The sequence below is a fragment of the Phyllosticta citriasiana genome (assembly GCF_038021145.1).
Source record: "Phyllosticta citriasiana strain CBS 120426 chromosome Unknown IWZ02scaffold_3, whole genome shotgun sequence".
NCBI lineage: Eukaryota > Fungi > Ascomycota > Dothideomycetes > Botryosphaeriales > Phyllostictaceae > Phyllosticta > Phyllosticta citriasiana.
The window spans coordinates 2,533,961-2,552,335 of NW_027117280.1; the positions used below are offsets into that span (position 1 = coordinate 2,533,961).

The 18,375-nt window shown below is 58.3% G+C and overlaps 5 protein-coding genes across 5 annotated transcripts; 4 read left to right on the forward strand and 1 right to left on the reverse strand.

Moving 5' to 3' along the window:
* The first annotated feature begins 297 nt into the window (after positions 1-297).
* Positions 298-1,942, forward strand: IWZ02DRAFT_195176 (uncharacterized protein). Its single transcript, XM_066762484.1, has one exon. It carries the CDS (start codon positions 444-446, stop codon positions 1,509-1,511), a length of 1,068 nt encoding a protein of 355 aa, XP_066625726.1. The 5' UTR covers positions 298-443; the 3' UTR covers positions 1,512-1,942.
* An 823-nt stretch (positions 1,943-2,765) lies between these two features.
* IWZ02DRAFT_445646 (kinetochore protein nuf2) lies at positions 2,766-5,147 on the reverse strand. Its single transcript, XM_066767181.1, has 4 exons — positions 4,841-5,147; positions 4,525-4,791; positions 3,564-4,478; positions 2,766-2,912 (listed from the first exon to the last, which is right to left on the reverse strand). Exons 1-4 carry the CDS (start codon positions 4,934-4,936, stop codon positions 2,796-2,798), a joined length of 1,395 nt encoding a protein of 464 aa, XP_066625727.1. The 5' UTR covers positions 4,937-5,147; the 3' UTR covers positions 2,766-2,795.
* A 1,287-nt stretch (positions 5,148-6,434) lies between these two features.
* Positions 6,435-9,138, forward strand: IWZ02DRAFT_195217 (uncharacterized protein). Its single transcript, XM_066762486.1, has one exon. It carries the CDS (start codon positions 6,555-6,557, stop codon positions 9,078-9,080), a length of 2,526 nt encoding a protein of 841 aa, XP_066625728.1. The 5' UTR covers positions 6,435-6,554; the 3' UTR covers positions 9,081-9,138.
* Positions 9,139-10,874: 1,736 nt separating this feature from the next.
* Positions 10,875-15,229, forward strand: IWZ02DRAFT_515318 (uncharacterized protein). The gene is made up of 2 exons (XM_066770642.1): positions 10,875-14,268; positions 14,325-15,229. The coding sequence occupies exons 1-2, from the start codon at positions 10,971-10,973 to the stop codon at positions 15,053-15,055; spliced, it is 4,029 nt and encodes a 1,342-aa protein (XP_066625729.1). The 5' UTR covers positions 10,875-10,970; the 3' UTR covers positions 15,056-15,229.
* A 1,737-nt stretch (positions 15,230-16,966) lies between these two features.
* IWZ02DRAFT_468350 (thioredoxin-like protein) lies at positions 16,967-17,611 on the forward strand (the record flags this gene model as incomplete). The annotated part of the gene is made up of 3 exons (XM_066768625.1): positions 16,967-17,130; positions 17,257-17,361; positions 17,413-17,611. The coding sequence occupies 3 exons, from the start codon at positions 16,967-16,969 to the stop codon at positions 17,609-17,611; spliced, it is 468 nt and encodes a 155-aa protein (XP_066625730.1).
* Positions 17,612-18,375: the final 764 nt, after the last annotated feature.

An 18,375-nucleotide genomic window follows, 5' to 3' on the forward strand; every position in this document is an offset into this window, starting at 1 on the left:
ATCCATGGCTCTGACACGTTCACCACCACGACCACTCACTCACTCACTCTCTCACTCACCCACTCACTTGACTGATCAATTTTCATTCTCTCACCTGCTCTCCCTCTCTCCTCCTCATCCTCCTCCTCCTCCTCCTCCTCCTCCTCCTCCTCCACCATCATCCCTCGTTTGCTTCGGTCATCGATGGCTAGCCTCCAGCGACGCCGTTCCGTCGAGCCAGGCACTGCCTTTCAGGTGGGCTGTGCCAAAGCACATGCACCTGTCGCTGCTCCACCATCGCCAAGGTCAGTCAGTCAGTGACCAGGACCCTCAATCACGGCCATCGACTCTCTGCTAACACGCCCTGCAGCAACGCCTCCGCTTCCGTCGACTCGCCTGCAAGCCCCGCCCAGCTCCATTTCGATCCCTTCTCGTCGCTCAAGTCCGACTATGTCGTGCCGCCCATGAGCAGCGTCTCGGTCGACCCGCCCATTCCAGCAGAGACCGACTCTCGCTCAGCCCAGGACCAGCATCCCATGAGGGCCAACCTGCCTCTGCTGTCGCAACCGCTGCTCTCGACCGAAGCCTTCCATCTCCAGCCAGACCGCCGCCCTTCTGGGCCTTACCCTCATCCTCCTGCTCCAGGTCACGCGACCGTTGCCCCCATTCCGCTACTACTCTCAACCTCGCCCTCTCCCAACAACCACCTCAACCCAAACCAACCAGTAGCCCCCCACGCTCGGCGCCCCCACTCCCGCCCCCACCACTGCCAAGATGAAGCACGCTGCTCTACCATCATCACCACCACCACCACCACCACCGTCGCGACCAACACTGGCGGACCAACGCTGCTCACGCTGCCCCCGGAAATCCGCCGCCTCATCTACCAGCATATCCCGGACCTGATCAACCAGCAGCCGCTCATCTACTGCCTGTCGCTGTTTCGCAACCGGCGGCAGCATTCCCTGGGGAGCATCTGCCGACTGATGCGCGCCGAAGCGCTCGAAATGTACTACAGCTCCAACACGTGGCTGATCAAGCTCGAGTACCGCGACTTCTACGACAGCTTCAAGTCGTGGGTCGGCAGCCTGGACGCCGCGAGCGCCAATTCCCTGCGCCAGCTGCGCGTGAGCGTCCGCAGCACCAGCTTTGCTCGAGGCCTGCGGTGGCATGTTGCACCGGGCGGAACTGCTGCTGCTGCTGCCGTTGGTGTGCTCCCGGACATGCTCCCCATGTCGTCGCCGCAGCACCAGGGGTACCATCAGTACCTCTTGCCTCACGAGCGCGCTTCGGCGGCCGGCGCGTCCTACGGCTATGCGACTTTCGGCGTCGATTTGAGCGAGCGGTGGGCCGACGGGCGCGTCGAGGTGCTGGCGTGCGATGGCTGCCCGCTCGCGGGGCGCGAGGCCAAGATGGTGCTCGAAGGCATCGTCAAGGGTCTGTGGGAGAAGCGGCGGCGGGGCGAGATGAGGGGCGTCGACTTGAAGGAGGCCATGGACCGGTTCTTGGACTATAACGGGTGGTGGCCTTGAGCGGTCGTCACGATTCAAAGATCTCATGGGGTGTGGGCAGATCGACCTTTTTTTCTTCGCTCCTCCCCCTGCATTTTCTCGTTTCCATCATGCCCATTTTCCTGGCGTTGTCAGGCACGGACGGCGCAGTGATTATTTAGTCTGGTTTTTCATTAGGTTAGGTTGCCGGCACCTCGTGTGGAACGAGATAGGAACTACCGTTTCACCCACCTTCAATCTGCCACACTTTCACCTCTTTCCCCTTTTTCCATCTCCCTCTCCCTCCTCTCTTCCTCCCCCTCGAGATACCAGGACCGGTGCCATGATCTGCCTTATCCTTCCCTCACTTTTTCCTCTTCCTTCATTTCCTCTCCTCTAAATCAGTCAACACGCCACCTCTTTCTCCCTTCCTTTCCTCTCTCCATCTTCTTCACCGGCTTCAGTTTCATCATGGCGATAGGCTGGATCATTATTGGGCTGGCTGGGCTGGGCTAGGTAGGTGGACAAGGCTGTGATCGGGGTTACGTTGGGTTAGGTCGCTGCGGGCTGAGACGATCGGATGGGAGCGAGTCTTGTGTCGTTTGTTGCGTTGCGTCGTTTTGCTCAGCGTTGCGTTGCGTTGCGTTGCGTGATTACTCAAAAGTGGATGGATGGAAGGATGGATGGATGGAGTACTTGCTGATGGATGGCAGGATGAATGGAGGTAGGTAGGTAGGTAGGTAGGTAGGTAGATACATACCTACGTACGTATGTAGACAGCGGGATAGCGCGAGCACTTTAGGGTGAAGTAAAAGTTATACACGCTTCCGTCTGCACCTTGTCGTCTCTTTTCTTCTCTTCTCTTCCGTTGAGTGGTTCATGTTTGTGAGACGTTCCCTTTGCGATGCTGAGGGTCATGGATGAAGCGATCGATGAATTTATGTATGTATGCGGGTGTCTTATCTTACCTATCACTCTCACTCTCTCACTCTCTCACTCTCACTCTCTCTCTCTCTCTCTCTCTCGTGTGTCGTGTCTTATCTACTCATCTCACGACTTGATTTGCCTTGCCTTGACTCACTACACCCTGCCTCGTTTGCCGCAAGTATCGTCGAGTTGGTTCCGGGATAGTATATCTACCAAGCTTTATTATCTTCTGCTTCTACTACATAAGCATAAGCGTAAGCACGCGCACAATCAATCAATCAATCACTCGTCAAAGCATGTTGGAAAGATATTGGTCATTCATTCGTAATCCTGGACCCCTAAACGCCCCCAACCCGCCTGTCCCTCCCTCCCTCCCTCCCTCCATAAACAGGAAAGACCCTACGAGATGCTCGATTCCATCTCGGTGATGTATAGCTTGATGTGCGATTCCATCTTGAGGTACTCGTCGTGGGCGGCGTGCACTTCGGCCTCGATGTTTTCTTTGAGGTCTTGCATCTGTTTTTGCGGCGGGGAATTGGTTAGCGGCGATGACAGAGCGATTGTTTTTGACTGTTGACAGTGGTCTGGTTGGGGGAGGGAGAGATAAAGAGAGAAGATGGAGGACAATGGAAGGGGGTGGGGGTGAGAGAGCGAGCAAAAGACGTGGAAAAAGGCAGGTGTCCAGCCTCCAGGGATCTCTCTCCCCCATTTCTCTTTTTCTTCACCGCCAAACGCTTCTTCGATTTGTTTTTTTCTTTTTTCTTTTTTTTTTTCGTTCCACACCACACGCCGATAGGCTCATTCGACCATCCATGGCTAGCTCGCGATTCTCGTGACGCCAAAGGATCGAACGAGACAAAAAAAGAGGCGCCCAAACCCCATGGCAGATACGCCAGCGCTAAACGGGGGGGCTGCTGCGCAACGCCACACCACGCTACGCCGACGCTGCGCTGCCAGGGGTAGTGTAGGTTGCTCCAGCGATGACCCTCGCTGCCCCCAGACCCCTGCCGGATAAAATGGGGAGAGCGTTTGCGGCTGAGGTGGGCGCGGCGTGGCGCGATGAGATCAAGTGGCGCGCAGGGAGGAAGGCTGATGTGGTAGGAGAAAAGGCCAATGGCATGATGCGAAAAGTACAAATGCATGCAGGAAAAGCAAATGTGGACGTACCTTTTTCTCCGTCTGCTCGATGCGCACGCGCCGTCGCTCCATCTCCCTGCCCTTCTCGCTTCTCTCCTCCGTCAGCTTCGAGTGCAGCTCCCTCAATTCTTGCATGCGGCCCCTTGCCAGTTCTGCCTTTTCCTCTGCGCCCTTTCGTAGCTTCTCTGTCCGCGCCGTGACATTGGCCAGTTGCTTCTTCAGCAGCTTCTCCTGCCGCTCGACGTCGCGCACATTGTTGGACCGCTCCGACAGCGCGTCGCGGTGCCGCTGCGCCTTGTTCAGCTGGTCCTCCTCGCGCTTCAGCTCCTCGGCAAGCTCCTTGAGCAGCCGCGTGCAGCCCTCGACGTCGGCAGTGACAGCGGTAAAAGTGTCCGACGACGTCTGCAGCGCGCGGCCGCGCCGATCCAGCTGGTCAATTTGGGCGCGATCGGCAGCCAGATTTGCACTCAGCTCTTTGAGCGATGACTCGAGCGCACCGGGGCTCTGTGTCGTATACGGCCGCAACTTTGCCGCTTCCTGGCGCGCTATCATGGTCTGCTCCGTCTTGTTCTCCAGCAGCTCCTTGAGTCGTCGTTGCTCCTCCTTGACCATTTCAAGCTTTTCGACAACCTTTTCCTGCCCCATCTTTAGGTCGAGCAGCCGCTGCTTGAGCTCCTTTTGCCGTCGCTCCTTTGCAGCCATTTGCGCCTCGGTGGCTTTGCGCGTGCGCTCAAGCTCCGAGAGGCGGTTTTCCTTGTCTTGGTTTTCGTGGTAGAGCTGTTCGATGCGGAGCTTGGTGCGCTCCGACTTGTTGAAGTGCTCGTCAATGACGGACGTTTGCGACTCGCGGAAGCGGATGAAGTTGATGATGTACGAGAAGATTTTGACGAGGCGTTCGCGCGTCGGCTTGTACAAATCTTGAAAGGTAAAGTCATGGATGCCGCACTGGATGAGGTTAGTTTTGTTTCGCGCAGGGCTTGTTATGACTTGCCTCGAGCAACAGTCTTCTCAAAATGACAAAAAAGCCCATGAGATCTCTCGTGTCGGCAGTGAAGACTCGGTCGGCCATGTCGTCGCCCGCCATGTCTTCTGCGGCCGCTCTCATTGCGGGCGCAACCACTTCGCGCGTGGTGTTCATCAAAAGTTCGGCGAACCATTCAAAAACTTTTTGGATTTGCTGCGGGTTGGGCTTTTGCAGGTCGGCGATGGTGAAGTTGATGCCAATGTCGCTGATGCAGGAGGCGATTTCTCTGTCGGGCTGCAAAAGGTCAGAATGGGTGCGCAGAACGGCAGAGGGCGTTGCGCACCAAGGTCATGAACGAATCCTCCTCTTGGGCGCGACTGCGGTGGTTGTTCATGGTGGAGACGCGTGGCGCCGTGCTCATGCGCGGGTTGTAGTCCATGGTGTGGTAGATTTGGGCTGGTGTTGGTTTTGGTGTGGAGCTGAGTGTCGATTGTTTACACTTGGGCAAGCAACAACAGAGTCGGGGCGCGGGCGACGCCGAGGGCCAAGGAATCGCCGATGCCGATGCCGATGCCGATGCCGGAGAAATGCCGGCCAAGGCTTATCACGTGACTGGATCGGACGGGCCGGGCGGCACCTCATCAATGGCCAAAGGGACGGGACGGGGAAGTGGAAGTGGAGCCGGCGTCGGACTTGATGGCCGTCACATCTGCCAGACGATGGTTTGGAAACGACGTCGAGATGGAATACAGTAGTGGGTGGTCATTCAAGCAAGGGGAGGTGGGCGCCTGCAACGGGATTACTCAGGCCCCGCACGAGCAAAGAAAGGCGGGCTGCAGCGGGTGGATGCACATGAAGTGCAAGCGTCTCGGCTTGGGCATGGACTACCTGATGCAAAAGATTGCAGCAGACAGTGGAGAGGTGGCGCTGGTGGGCGGCTCGCATATTGCACGGTTAGAGTAGAGACGCGACCGATGGGAATTACACTTATCGTCGTCGTCGTCGTCGTCTCGTGCAAGCAGGAACCCGATGGCCAAGAAGCAAGTTCAGGGCGGGGATGCGGGCAGGGGTTTGGCGGTGCCTGAGGTGCTAACAGTCCACGTTGTCCATGTCTCGAGGCTTTGCCAAGTCGGCTGGTGATGGATGGAGTCAGTCAGCTGCCGACGCCCGTTTCCCCTCTAGGCCATGAATCCGTCCGCCAATACTGTACTGTACTGTACTGTGCCGTACTGTACTGTACCAGCACTGTACCTGTACCTTATTTTTAGAGGCTACGGTACGGTACGCCTAGCCTGACCAGGCCCTGGGAGCTTCCCAGTCGTTTGACCGTTGTGGTCGGCCTGGTTCGACGTAGGCAGGGTGTGACCACCAAGGGCAGGGCAATATTCAATATTTCCCATGTATGCCGACATCAAGTCTGTCCCGCTGAGAGGAAGGGAAAAAAAAAAAAAAAAAAAAAAACCGGTGCGTCATCAGTCGCCAGTCGGTGGCTGCTCGTCCCCCGGTCGAGCAGCGAGCATCGAGCGAACCGTCGCCAGCGCCACTCAGCGATCGCTCCTCGACCGTCAAGTTAAACGCGAAGCTGTGCGCACCGCCTGGTTCGTCTTGCTTGCTTGCTCCTCGACTCTCTGCCCTTCCATCACAAGACGTGCCCTTGCAGCCCGACTTGTCTGTTTTTTTCTCCCTTGCTTTCACACCATGCTTCTTCTTCCTCACTCCATCCCACCCCATCCAAAGCAGCCACAAACGCTCCTGTCGTAACCCACACTCGCTGTCCCAAAAGTCTTCCTCACGCGACATCCACTGCTCCACCTGAATCCCATGGCTTGACGCTTGCACTCTGCCAATTTCATCTCCGCCTCTTCCCTGCCAGCCAACCGCGACCACCCCCACGACCACGACCACGACCACGACCACGACCACGACCACGACCACGACCACCCATCACCACCAAAATCGAAAAATCCCGGCACCACCCCGCTCTAGGGGCCCTGTCGTCGGTCACGTCTCGACGCAGTCTCTACCGCCGGGCACGCTCCCGTTTGTGCGCCGTCGCCATGTCTGTCTGGCCCTTTGGCAGGCGAAAAGGCCGCCGTTCCCCGTCGTCCGTGGCCGGCCTGGCCTCCGGTGGAGGGAGCAGGCCTGCCAGCCGCGGCGCATCTAGCCCTGCTGCAGCGAAGCCCCTTGGCCCTGCCCGCCGCCCGAGCACAAGATCCAAGCGACGGCGGGGCAAGAGGAGAGCCTCCCCAGAGTCCGACTGTGCGTCGAGATCGAGAGAAAAGGAGAGAGTCCCAGTCGCCCCGTCACGCATAGATACGGACCCTGAGCCCTCCTGCGCCACCGAGCCCGACAACCTCACTGCTCCACCCGTGACTAATCCGACTGTCGGCGCTAGCCCACACCTGCGACCCGCGAATCGCGACCACGCTGACATGCTGTGCGACTTGTCCCCAAGTCCACAAATACCTTCGCCCTCCCACACCAGCATCCCCACCGCCAGAGAACGCGGCAAGCTGCAAAAAAAGCCCCGCAACAACGACCTCGTTCCCCGCCGCAAGTCGACCAAGAGGAGACGGGACGACCACGCCCGCGAGGAGGAAATTCGAGCCATGAGTACTCCCGTCCCCGTCAAGCGTCCTGCTCCCAATTCTGGCTCCATCATGCGAAGAATCAGCAAAAAGAGGCGCAGTGCCAGAGACCAGTCCGACCTGTCCCTGCCAATGGGCGACTCAGTCCACTCGTCCATGTCTGGCGGCCTTTCCGAGCTCCTCTCGGCCTCGTTCAAGGTCAATCCGCTCGACATTTTTGCCCCTCGCCCCACCATTCGTCATTCTGGCGGCAGCGGCAACTTTTACACCTTCAACCCTGTAGACCGCTCCACCAACAACTCGAGAGCCGACTCGTCCATGCGCAGATCTCCCATTAGCAAAGATGCTCTCAAGGAGAACAAGTTCATTGACGAGTTGGCTGACGACATGGACTCTGGGACGCTACGGGAGCTCATGGAAAGGGACTCGAGGAGACAGGAGAGGAAGCGCAAGCTGGACGAGGAGAAATTGAGGCAAAAACTGGAGCGCCGCGCCGAAAAGCAACGTGAAAAGGAGCGGAGGCGAGAGAGGCACGCCGCCGAGAGGGCAGACGCAATGTTGGACGATGCCCTTGGGATCGGCTACGAGCCTGGCCCAGCCGAGCAGCCTGTCGCCAGCGGGAGTGGGGCTGGTGAGCATGCTCGCGAGGACGACGGATCTTCCCACAAGGTTCATGTGAGCGATCCGGCACCTCCCAGAGGCAAAGTCGATGATGCTCCATTGAAACCGCCCGCTGCCGATTCTGCCTTTGATGGCGGAAGGCCATCTCGCTTTTCAGAAAACATGTCGCCTCCCCTGTCGCCCCCCCCTGCTCACCAGCACAGACGCGAACACTCATGCGTGTCAGAGCTCCCCGAGCTCAGCTACGAGCATACATACTCTGCTGCCGAGCCCTCCAGCGTCAGCCGAAGCTCTTCCACCTCGCGGAGAAAGAGTGGCGAGGGCCGTCGCGGCTGGACGTCATTCTTCCGCCGCAGGCCTTCTGCACTCAGGAAAAAGTCGTCCGAGCAAGCCTCGCCAATCGTGCCATCCGACTTTTCCTTTTCAAACACCTCGCGAGAATCAATGGGCAAGCACGCTTTTCCTCCAACCTCACAGCCACAATCGGCCCGCAAACCTTCTGGCACCCCTGTCCGCACCCAATCCAAGTTTCGTGAAGACTTGCCCGAGCGATTCGACAAAAAGCTGCCCCTTTCACCGCCTGATTCAAGAGTTCAGTCTCCAGATTTTGCTCCCTCTGGTGTGCGGGGTTTCTCGGAAACACCGGATGTCTTCGATTCTCCAGTACCACCTACGTCTGCTGGCGCCGACAACGACAAGACTCGGACCGACTCGCCCGTCAGCATGCCCGGCCGAACATCTGCCCTCATGTCAACGTCTCTTGCCTCTGTCGACTCGGAAGGCTCTTGGCTCTCTGGCAAGCCCGTGAGACATTCCAAGGGCATGCGCAGCAGCTACGGCTCTGCACGAAAACCTCGCGAGGAGCAGCGAATGTCTTACGAAGATCTCGGTATCCCGGACGACGAGTACTTCCGTCGCCTCACGCCAGGTCCCGATGAGAGATCGCGCATTCGCCAGGACGGCAACAAGGCCAGTAGCTTCGCGCTTGCTGAAGATGCCGAAGCTGGCGCAGAGGCGCGTCAAGGAAGCCCAGCGGAGCATTTCCACCAGGATACCCTTCAACGCCGTCCCACCGTCGTCCACCAACAACGCCACAAGTCCCAAGAGGGTCTGCTGGGATTCCTTAACGCGGACCAGGGGTCTGCGCCAGACGTGTCGCCTGGTGCCGACGACGCTGACGAGATGGAGGGTGTCGAGCCGTCGACGCCCGTCTTTGAAGATGCAAGAGAGACGGCCAGCTTCGATGAAAGTCCAGAGATTCATCGAGCCTCGAGCATCAAGATTCCCAAAAATCAAGCACGCCTTTCAAACGGCAGCGCGAGACTGGTTGACGTCAAGTCTGCACGCAACTCGACCGACGCATGCAACTTATAGATCCGGTGGTAAGAAATGGTTTTGCCAAACGTTCGCACCAACATTAGTCAGACATGTCGCTCATTCTCACATTTCCTTTTGTCATGTGGTCTTCTACCGTCATTCACACAGCCGCTCATGGCAAGACTAACTCGAGTCGCTCTCTACCATTTCCTTGTCTCAAAGCCACGGAAAACCCCAAAAAAAACTTGCAAAGAAGAGCGAAAAAGACGAAGAAGTCCGTCTGATTATGGGAGCGAACACGAGGCAAACCACGAAACCACCTTGACGCAATGTAGATTGCACCTCCGCGCCGGCACTGTCGTGCTTGTGACATTTTCCTCTCCGAACTTTTGTTTTGCTTTACCAGCGCTTACGTTATACCCTTCAGTTCTTGAAAGTTCTTGGTTGGCATTTTGCTGCTGATCCGCTTGTTGTCAATTTTCTTGGTCTTTTCACACTCTTTCAGCCTTTCCCATGTACGACCGGCAAAAGTATGGTCTGGAGTTGGGCCAATGGGAATCGACTCTCAGTAGACGGCAGCTGAGGATTTTAGTATGATTTAATTGTGTGTGTGTGTTTTTTTTTTTTTTTTTTTGTTTTTTTTCGTTTTTTTTATGTTTTTCATTTTTCTTTCCCCAGAGCCAGGAGCCTCGGAATGACCGATCTGAGCGGTCCAAGCTCCTTTTCTCTTTTCAAACAAGTCTTGGTTGTTCCTCCCAGACGCTGTTTGTCGATTTTTTTCTTTCTCGTCTTTTGAAGGAGATACCTGCGAAAGAGATATTTTCGCACCAATTGTAGTTGTAGTTTCAGTTTCACACGTTTCCAAATGAGGAAAGTTTTGAGCAGCAGCAAGACGACGAAAAAGAGTGTGCCTCGTGGGTGGATAGATGATGGACGACTACAAGCCGCGGCTCGAGGCGACACCCGCCGCCGAGGGAACTGAGCACTAAAGAGAGGCTGGTTTGTTCGGTGCCTGGGCAAGCGAGGCAAAAAGAAGGGTAATACTGGGAAGACAAGACGCAGCAGCAGGTCAAATAAGGCGCGACGGGCTAATGGTCTAGGGAGATAGTGCAACGCCGAGTAGTGCGGCTCGCAAGGGCCAAGCCGCCCGCCCTTGGACGCACGGCAGCGAAGGATGCAAGCTCTTGCCCACCCTCGCTCCCATTCGACGACGTGGATGCGTCGAAAATCGTCACACGAAGCAAGAAGGGGATCGATCCTTTGCTGCTGCGTGCTCTAGGCTGCCATCGTCATGTTTGAACCGGACAAGGGGACGGCCTTCGCTTCTCCACACTCACTACCTACCTAACCGCCTCTCCTCCGCTACCCCCCCCCCCCCCATGGACACTGACTGGCACACGGGTTTAAGCTAATGTATCCTCCTCGTCTGCGCGCAGGAACGACATGACAGAACACTTCTGACGCACTGCAAGACTCAGCCTACCACTGACGAACGCTGCGGCTGCTGCAGGCTAACTCGCGAGCCACCCTTCCGTTTCAGCGCCTCTTAACTCTTGCGCACACCCTACACGCGCGATCCCATCTGCGTCGTCGTCGTCGTCTTCTCTCTCTCTCTCTCTCTCTCTCTCGCGCGCGCGCCCCTTTTTGCCTCCCTCTCGCGCTCGCTGTGTGTCGACTTCGCCCGTCGCCCGCAGTAGTGGTTCCTGTCCGTCTCTTTGCCCCTACCCTTCCTTCTCCACCTCCTCTCCCCTTCATTGTCCCAGCTTTCTTTCTCTCCCTTTTCCTAATTCTCTGCTTCTTTCGTCCCTTCCCAAGGATACGAATGTGCTGGCCGCGACTGTATCCCTGGTGAACCACAATTTCCCCCTTGTTCTTCTCTTTCTTTCTCTTTCCCCCCTCTTCTTTCCTTACCTTTTTCTTATTAGTCTCCTTTTTTAATTCTTGCCAATGTTTTGTATGTCTCCCAAGGCTCCGGCGGCCGTCGACGAGCCGAAATCGTCGCCACAGCAGCAGCAGCAGCAGCAGGAGCGAGAACCACAGCAACGCCCTCGCCGCCCCTTCACGACCCGAATCTGGAAATGGACCTTTGTCGCCTTCGCCGTCATCTCGAGTCTCCTCCTGCTCGCGCGCCCGCCGCCATTCGTCGCCTACAATGGCTCACGCAACCAGTTGGACCGCGCCATGTCCCAGGCCGGCTTTCCCATCACCCGGGCCGATCTGCGGGAAGCAACCGACGCGCTGGAGAAGACGCTGACCCGCATCCTGCTCGAAGCGCAATCGCAGCACCAACGCCAGCAGGCCGACACGTGCGCGGGCGAAGAGGGCGCCGCAAGAGAAGGGCTACTGCACCGGCTGGGCATAGAAGCTGGCGGCGACTCGAAACGTATAGCCAAGCGCGCGCCACTCTTTGGCCTTCCCAATCCCCTTGGCGGCGGCGATGGAGCAAAAGGTGGAGGAGCAGGAGCCGGAGCAGGAGGTGGACTGGCCGGCGCCCTCGGCGGCGCTTTGGGCGGGCTCGGAAACCTCTCCAGCGGCGCCATTGGCGCCATCTTCTCGGGCATCGAGGCCCAAGCGCAGCCCGCGGCCAACGCCCTCGGAGCAGGCGTCGGGACGGGCGCCGTCAAGGGCCTCAACGTCGGTAAGCCGGGTGCCGCCGCGAAGGCGGAGAAGAACCAGACGGGCGTCAATGGGCTTGCCTTCCAGCTCGGCGAGGGCCTGTCGTCCTCGGTCGTCTCGCAGCTCGACATCTCGTCTCTCACATCTGGAACGAATCTTGGTGGCGCTGCTGCCGCCCTCGGCGCGGGTCTTGGAAATGGTACGGCTGCGGGATTGAAGTTGGGAAAGGTTGCTCCCGCTCCGGATCCGAATGCTACGGGTGTTGCGGGACTGGGCGGCCAGCTGGGCTTTGGGTTGACGAACGGTCTCTTCAGCAACGTCGATCTGGCGTCGCTGACAGCGAGCGCCCAGGGCTCGGGCATGATGTCGACTCTGGCTCAGATCCCTGGGCCGGCAGGAAGAGGACTGGGAAGAGGTGCGGCCGTGGGATTGAAAAAGGCCCTCGCGAATATGGGAATGGCTCCAGCCGTGGCGAAGCGTCAACAGCCTGCCCAGCCAGCTCAAGGAGCACAACCTCAAGGAAACCAACCTCAAGGAAACCAACCTCAAGGAAACCAACCTGCGCAAGGAGCTCAACCCCAAGGAGCCCAGCCAGCTCAGCCAGCGCCAAACGGACAGCAGCCAGCTGCCGCTGCCGGCTCAATCCCCCAAATCAGCGAAGAGTTCACCGAAAACCTGGCCGAAAACTTCCTGGAAAATGTCGACATCAAGCAGCTGACGGGCGGCGCCAACACAGCATCGCTGCTCACGACCGTCAGCCAAGTGGCGCCGTTTGCGGGAACGGGTTTGGGATCTGGAGCAGCAATCGGACTTGGACTCGGTCCACAGCCAGCCGGACAGCAGCCTGGCCAGCCTGGCACCGCGCTCGCGAGGCGACAAGCTCCTGGCCAGGCTCCTCCTCCTCCTCCTCCTCCCGCTCCTCCAGCAGCACAAGCACCGTCGGCCAACTCGATTACGGAAGACTTTACACGCGCGCTGTCGTCGTCCTTCATCTCCACGTCCAACATCACGGGCATCGTCAAAGACTTCATCGCCTCAGGCGGCGGCAAGATCCTGGGCCCCGCTACCGTCGGTCTAGCAAAGGGGTTAGGTTCCGGCACAGCAATCGGCCTGGGGCTGCAAAACGACGTGGCCGCGCCGCCGCCGACGGGCTTCGACATCCCGGGCATCTCGAACGGCTTCGGCAAGTCGCTGACGACGGGCTTTTTGGCCAACGGCACGACGAGCCGCCTCATCAACATCTTCTCTGCCGCCGCCTCGCAGGGCCAGATGATGCTGGGCGCGGCGGCCGAGGGGCTGGGCAAGGGATTCGGCGGCGGCACGGCGTCGGCGCTGGGCCTGTCGTCGTCGGCAGAGCCGTCGCTGCAGGGCGCGTCCGACATTCCAACCGTGCTGCAGGCCTTCAGCCGGTCGCTGACGACGAGCTTCCTGGCCAACGGCACGGTGGGACGGCTGGAGAGCGTCGCGGGCTCGCTGGCCGGCGGCATGATGTCGGGCATGAGCTTCGAGAAGATAGCGACGGGCCTGGGCGTGGGTCTCATTGACGGCGGCAGCTCCGCCATCTCCATGACGACGGGCATTGGCGACCCGGCGGCCATGATGGCGTCCTCGGCCGCGTACAACGACACGGTTGGCGGCGCGTCGACGGGATTTGGTCGCGGTTTGGGCTTCGAGGGCGTCAAGGCTGCGTTTGTTCTGCTCGGCAATAGCGACGTTGCGCAGCGCGCCATTCAGACGATGATATCTCCTGATGCGCCCATGGCTGCCGTTGCGAATCCGCAGGCGGGAAATCCACAGGCTGCGTCTCTGCCTCCGCCTCAGCAGCAGCCTCCCGCCGGCAGCATCACGCAACCCCTGGTCCAGGGGGCTGCTCCTCCTCCTCCTCCTCCACCATCACCTCCTCCTCCTCAGGGGCAGCAACCGCCGCCACAGGGGGCCGCTCCACCACAACAGCAAGGAGCTGCTCCTCCAGCCGGTACCATCAACAACCCAGCTCAAGCGGCGGCCGGAAGCACGATTACAGTGTCAGTTGGCGGCATGGGACAGGGTCAACCGGCACCAGAAGGCCAGGCACCACCACCGCCGCCGCCTCAGGGACAATTAGCTGCGCCACAGGGCCAGCCGCAGACCGGAAGTACCATCACATCGACCGTCGCGCCCCGGAAGAAGAGGAAGCGCAGCTTCTACCAAGGCCTCGTGCAATCCGTGCGGCGCCAGGCGGCTCCAGCCCAACAACTCCCGGCTCCACAACAGCAACAACAACAGCCACCACCCAGCAGCACGTCGCCGGCGGCACCGGGAACGACGCTCGACACGAACGCGACGCTCACGGCCATCGCCAACAGCCTCAACATCAGCACGGTCAACGGGCTCGTGCAGCGCGGCGTCAGCGCGCTGGGCTGCGTCGGCGTCGGCGGCCTGGTCCAAGTCGGGCTCGGGCTCGTCGAGACCAAGACGATCAAGCTGAACCTGGACCCGAACAACCTGCCGCAGATCCCGATCAATGCCAGTTTCAAGATCCAGAATGACGGGCACACGTTCCTGATTGATACGAGTAAGCCGACGCTGCAGTCGGTCAGCGTCGATGGCATTGGCGTCATGAAGTTTGCGGCGCTGCTGATTAGCCACGGTAAGTTGATGCGAAGAAGCAAACATGTCAAGTCCACCACCAGCTAACAGACGTAGTCGTCTTCGTCGCCGCGGCCCTCTACTTCATCCTGCCCGGCAGCATGATCACCGAAACGGCACGGGACATTGTAGTGCTGATCGGACGGCCAGACAAGCTGAAATTCGCCAACCCCTTCGTCTGGGGCTCGCAAATCATGGTCCCCGTCTTCGTCATCGTGGGCGTGGCGACGGGGGCGGTGGCGGCGGGCAGCAGTGGGCACTTCCGCACCGCGCACGAGGTGCTGGGATGGCTGACGCTCATCCTCGTCGTGGCCAACTTCGGCATGCACCTGCTGATGGTGCGCAACCCGACGAGCAAGCCGATCCAGCGGACGCGCGCCGCCGTGGCCGTCCTGACGCTCGCCTTTGGCCAGGTCGATCTGATAACGGGCTTCGTCGACCTCAACGCCGTCAGCCTGTGCATCTTCGAGGCGCTGCCGCTGCCGTCGGCGCTGTCGATTGGCGCGTTTCTGACCAGCAACTTTTCGCTGGCGTTTGGCGCGCTTGCCATGCGCTTCGTTGTCTTCAAGTGGCTTGATTCGCGCATGCTGGGCGAGTATGCGCCCACGCCCGCGAGCAGTGCGCTCGGTCGGTATGCCGATGAGAAGAAGATGGCCCTCGCCGATGTCAGTGAGGTGTCGCGCGGCCCCAGCCCGACGGACATGAAGGGCGCAGCGGAAGGGGGTGGGGGTGCTGGTGGTGGCCCGCGGCTCATCAATGCGCCGATTGCGTCGAGTTTCATGGATTAGATAAAGGGGGATGAGGAGAGGAGAGACTGGAGTAGATGCGCGGCCATGCTATGTATGGCTGTTGGAGAGTTTGCATGTCTTCCCTCCGTCGTTACGTACGCGCCGCCGATTCAAAGAGACCTCTCCGCTCGTTGTTGGACCGGATGTTGTTTTGCTTCAAGACGGTTGGGGATGAACAGCGCCGGTGGGTTGAAGAGCATGTATGCGCCGCGTTCTCCTGCCTGCTTCTGCTTCTTTGTCGCTCTTTCCCATCTTTCCCATTCTCGCTCACACTTATTGGGCCTGGCATCTGCACAATGGGGGAACGATACTACACGGAGATGACATGTTCATGACTACTACGGTGGAATGACCCGGGCGGCTGGCTGTGTATACATTGTTTTGAGAGAGAAACGCAAAACGCTCGTTATAGCGACGGCAAGGAGGGAAAGGGAACGGAAGGGGGGACAGCGGCAGCGAAAGGGGAGAGAAGAATACCACAGGCCGGGCCTGCCTGCTTGCATTATTACACACACACCTTTCCTTCCTTGGAGACCAGGTCTGTGCCATGTATTTTGCAAAAGCAGAGGTTGTTGTTGTTGTTGTTGGCGGGAGTCAATGACTGACTGGGGATTATGGAATTGGAATCAGGACTCGAGTTTATTCACGACAATAGTATGTTTGATAGTGTCGCGCAAATGCAAATTGTGAGCTCCTCTCATCGCCAAGCAGGAAGGCAATTTGTTGTTACTGTACGTGCTGCTGCCTGTTAGCCATCAGTCGTCAGAAAAAGCGATGAGTTGCGAGATGGAAAGCTGTAGTTTGGCTACCAGCCATGCTCTATGTTGCGCGATGGTCCCAGTCGTCAGGAGCAAAGGCAGCCACCATCCGTCTTTGCTGGTAGCTAGGGGTCCAGTAGGGCGTCCTGGATACGGCCGGCCTGCTTAGGCATTTCGCCTCCCCGGACACAAAGTCGTTCCTTGAAGCGCAATTAGTACCTGCCGAGCCCAACGGGGGAAAAAAAAAAATATATACATAAATAAAAAAAATTGCACGTGAGAAGCGGCTGCGAGTACGGTACGCCCTACGCCCGTACGAGATGGGCAGGTATTTGTAAGGCCGCAAAGGCGACGGTTCGACTTTTGGCGTGTGATGGGAGCAGCAGGAAACGGGGGGGCGAAGCTGCGTTACATCTGTCGACGATTGTTCTAGTGGGACACGGCAGAGACATGGTGGGCTCGCAACATAAGAGACATGGACCGCAAAGAGAGGCAGTGACGCAAGAAGGGCCCGAAGCGGAACAGTCTGCACGCCATGTGGGATCCCATGTCGCCGTTCCAGATTGGTTGCACGGTTACAGAGGTCCGACGCCGACGCTGACGCCGACGCCGAGGCGGGTGGAGGTCAATCAAGACAAGGCGACGTGTGCAGGTCGAGAGAGATGTGGTTGTAAGGAAGTATACAAGGCGGGGGGGTGGTGGTGGTGGTGGGGTTGTCGACGGGGCCGAGTCACGTCATTGCTGTTCTGGCTCCTCGGCCGCTTTGAAATCCATCGATGTGTGTGGATTCGGGGCCTTTCCAGTCCACCATCAACATCAACCTCATCGCAGTCCTCCTGCAGCAACCTGTCCCGACTCCATTCTCTCTCATCGCTACTCCAACCTCCAGTTGCAAACCACCAAGAGGTATGTCACAAGCCTCCCCTTGGTCCGCCATGGCCGTCTTGCCGCAGACAACTTGAAGCTCAACCATCTGCTGCCCCTCCCGTGGCCGAACGCGGCGGCCAAATTTCACACATTGAACACTTGGCGCCTGCTCACGCTTGCATGATCACCTCTTCCATCCAATCCAACGCCTTCCAACGCTTATCCATTTCCAATCACCTTTGTTATATATACCACATCACCCTTCGCCCCCCTCCCACCGCCTCCCATGTCTTTCAGAAGATCTCTGCTCACCACTGCATCTCGCCTGCGCTCTCCAGTCGTCACCGCCACTCGCGCTTCTCCCATCCGACCCCCATACCAACCCGCCCTTTCTTCGCTCAGGCCTTTTTCGTCTTCCACCGTCAAAATGGGTGTCCACAACCTCGAGAAGTGAGTGCCCCCGCCTTTCACTGCCAGACAGACCCCCGCTTCCCAACCGAACATTACGTCAGAGCACAAATTTGGCCGCAGAGGGAGGCACACTACCTATTGGGAACGTGGTTAACAGGACCGCAGCAAGCAGGACTGGGAGTGTGCCCTGCAATGTGACCATCTCGTCGTCCTCGACTGCTTCGCCACGTGGTGCGGTCCTTGCAAGGTCATCGCTCCTCAGGTCGTCAAGTAGGTTTCCCTCTCGACCCTCAGCCGAACGACCTCTGACAGCCCCGGCAGGTTCTCCGAGGCCTACCCTTCGGCCAAGTTCTACAAGCTCGACGTCGACGAGGTCCCCGACGTCGCACAGGAGCTCGGCATCCGCGCCATGCCCACCTTCCTGCTCTTCAAGGGCGGCGAGAAGGTCGGCGAGGTCGTCGGCGCCAACCCCAAGGCTCTCGAGGCCGCCATCAAGCAGCACGTGGAATGTGAGGATTAGACCCTACGGCCATACCAACCAGGAGCTCCCCCGCCGGCTTTGGTGCCCTTTTCTTTTTCCAACTTTTCGATAATGAAACACCCTGTACTGATTATTGCGCGTTTTCGCACCTCTAGCTGCCTAAGCTAGATGCGTTTGCTTCTTTTGCTCGCAGGTTCACTTGACGTTGTCGCGAAGGGGAAGCTGTAAATGGATGATTCACGAGACGACCGCTGCCCTTGGCTCGACACGTTGGCGTCGAGAATGGGCCCGTGGCCATCAATGTTTATTGGAACCAAAGCATTTTCCTTCTTGAACCCTGCAAACGGTGCATTGGAGGAGCGGCAAGGTCCACGACGCTTCTTTTCTTTCTTCTGCTTCCTCGTTATGCATCCGACGGACAGGCGAGACGAATCAGAGACGTCAACTTGGCCGTTGATGTGGATAGATCAATGGACTGGTGGAGCACAATTTTACCGATTGCTGCGAGAAGTGAGGCATATTCATGAGAAAATTGCGCAATGCAGGGATAGATAGGGATTCGTGTTGAGAGGTCGAAGGACACCTTCGTATATTAATCTTCGGTTCGCTCATGCGTGAAATCCTACGAATGAGCATGTGTGCAGAGCCAGCGTCCTGGTTTTGCTTGGTTGCCCTAATTTGGCTAGCGCATGTTGTGACGCCGACTTCATCGCTTCGCCCGCGACCTCTACATCTTCTTCCATCTCTCCCAATACCTTCTCATCCGATGAGAAGGTGACGGAAACGACAATTCCATGGCGTCA

Excerpts from the sequence above, each read along its gene's own strand:
- IWZ02DRAFT_195176 (XM_066762484.1), top strand. The coding sequence starts at position 444 with ATGAGCAGCGTCTCGGTCGACCCGCCCATTCCAGCAGAGACCGACTCT.
- IWZ02DRAFT_445646 (XM_066767181.1), bottom strand. The coding sequence starts at position 4,936 with ATGGACTACAACCCGCGCATGAGCACGGCGCCACGCGTCTCCACCATG. Across the intron at positions 4,479-4,524 it reads TGAGAAGACTGTTGCTCGAG|TGCGGCATCCATGACTTTAC; the intron begins GCAAGTCATAAC and ends AACCTCATCCAG. Across the intron at positions 2,913-3,563 it reads TCGAGCAGACGGAGAAAAAG|ATGCAAGACCTCAAAGAAAA; the intron begins GTACGTCCACAT and ends CCGCAAAAACAG.
- IWZ02DRAFT_195217 (XM_066762486.1), top strand. The coding sequence starts at position 6,555 with ATGTCTGTCTGGCCCTTTGGCAGGCGAAAAGGCCGCCGTTCCCCGTCG.
- IWZ02DRAFT_515318 (XM_066770642.1), top strand. The coding sequence starts at position 10,971 with ATGTTTTGTATGTCTCCCAAGGCTCCGGCGGCCGTCGACGAGCCGAAA. Across the intron at positions 14,269-14,324 it reads GGCGCTGCTGATTAGCCACG|TCGTCTTCGTCGCCGCGGCC; the intron begins GTAAGTTGATGC and ends TAACAGACGTAG.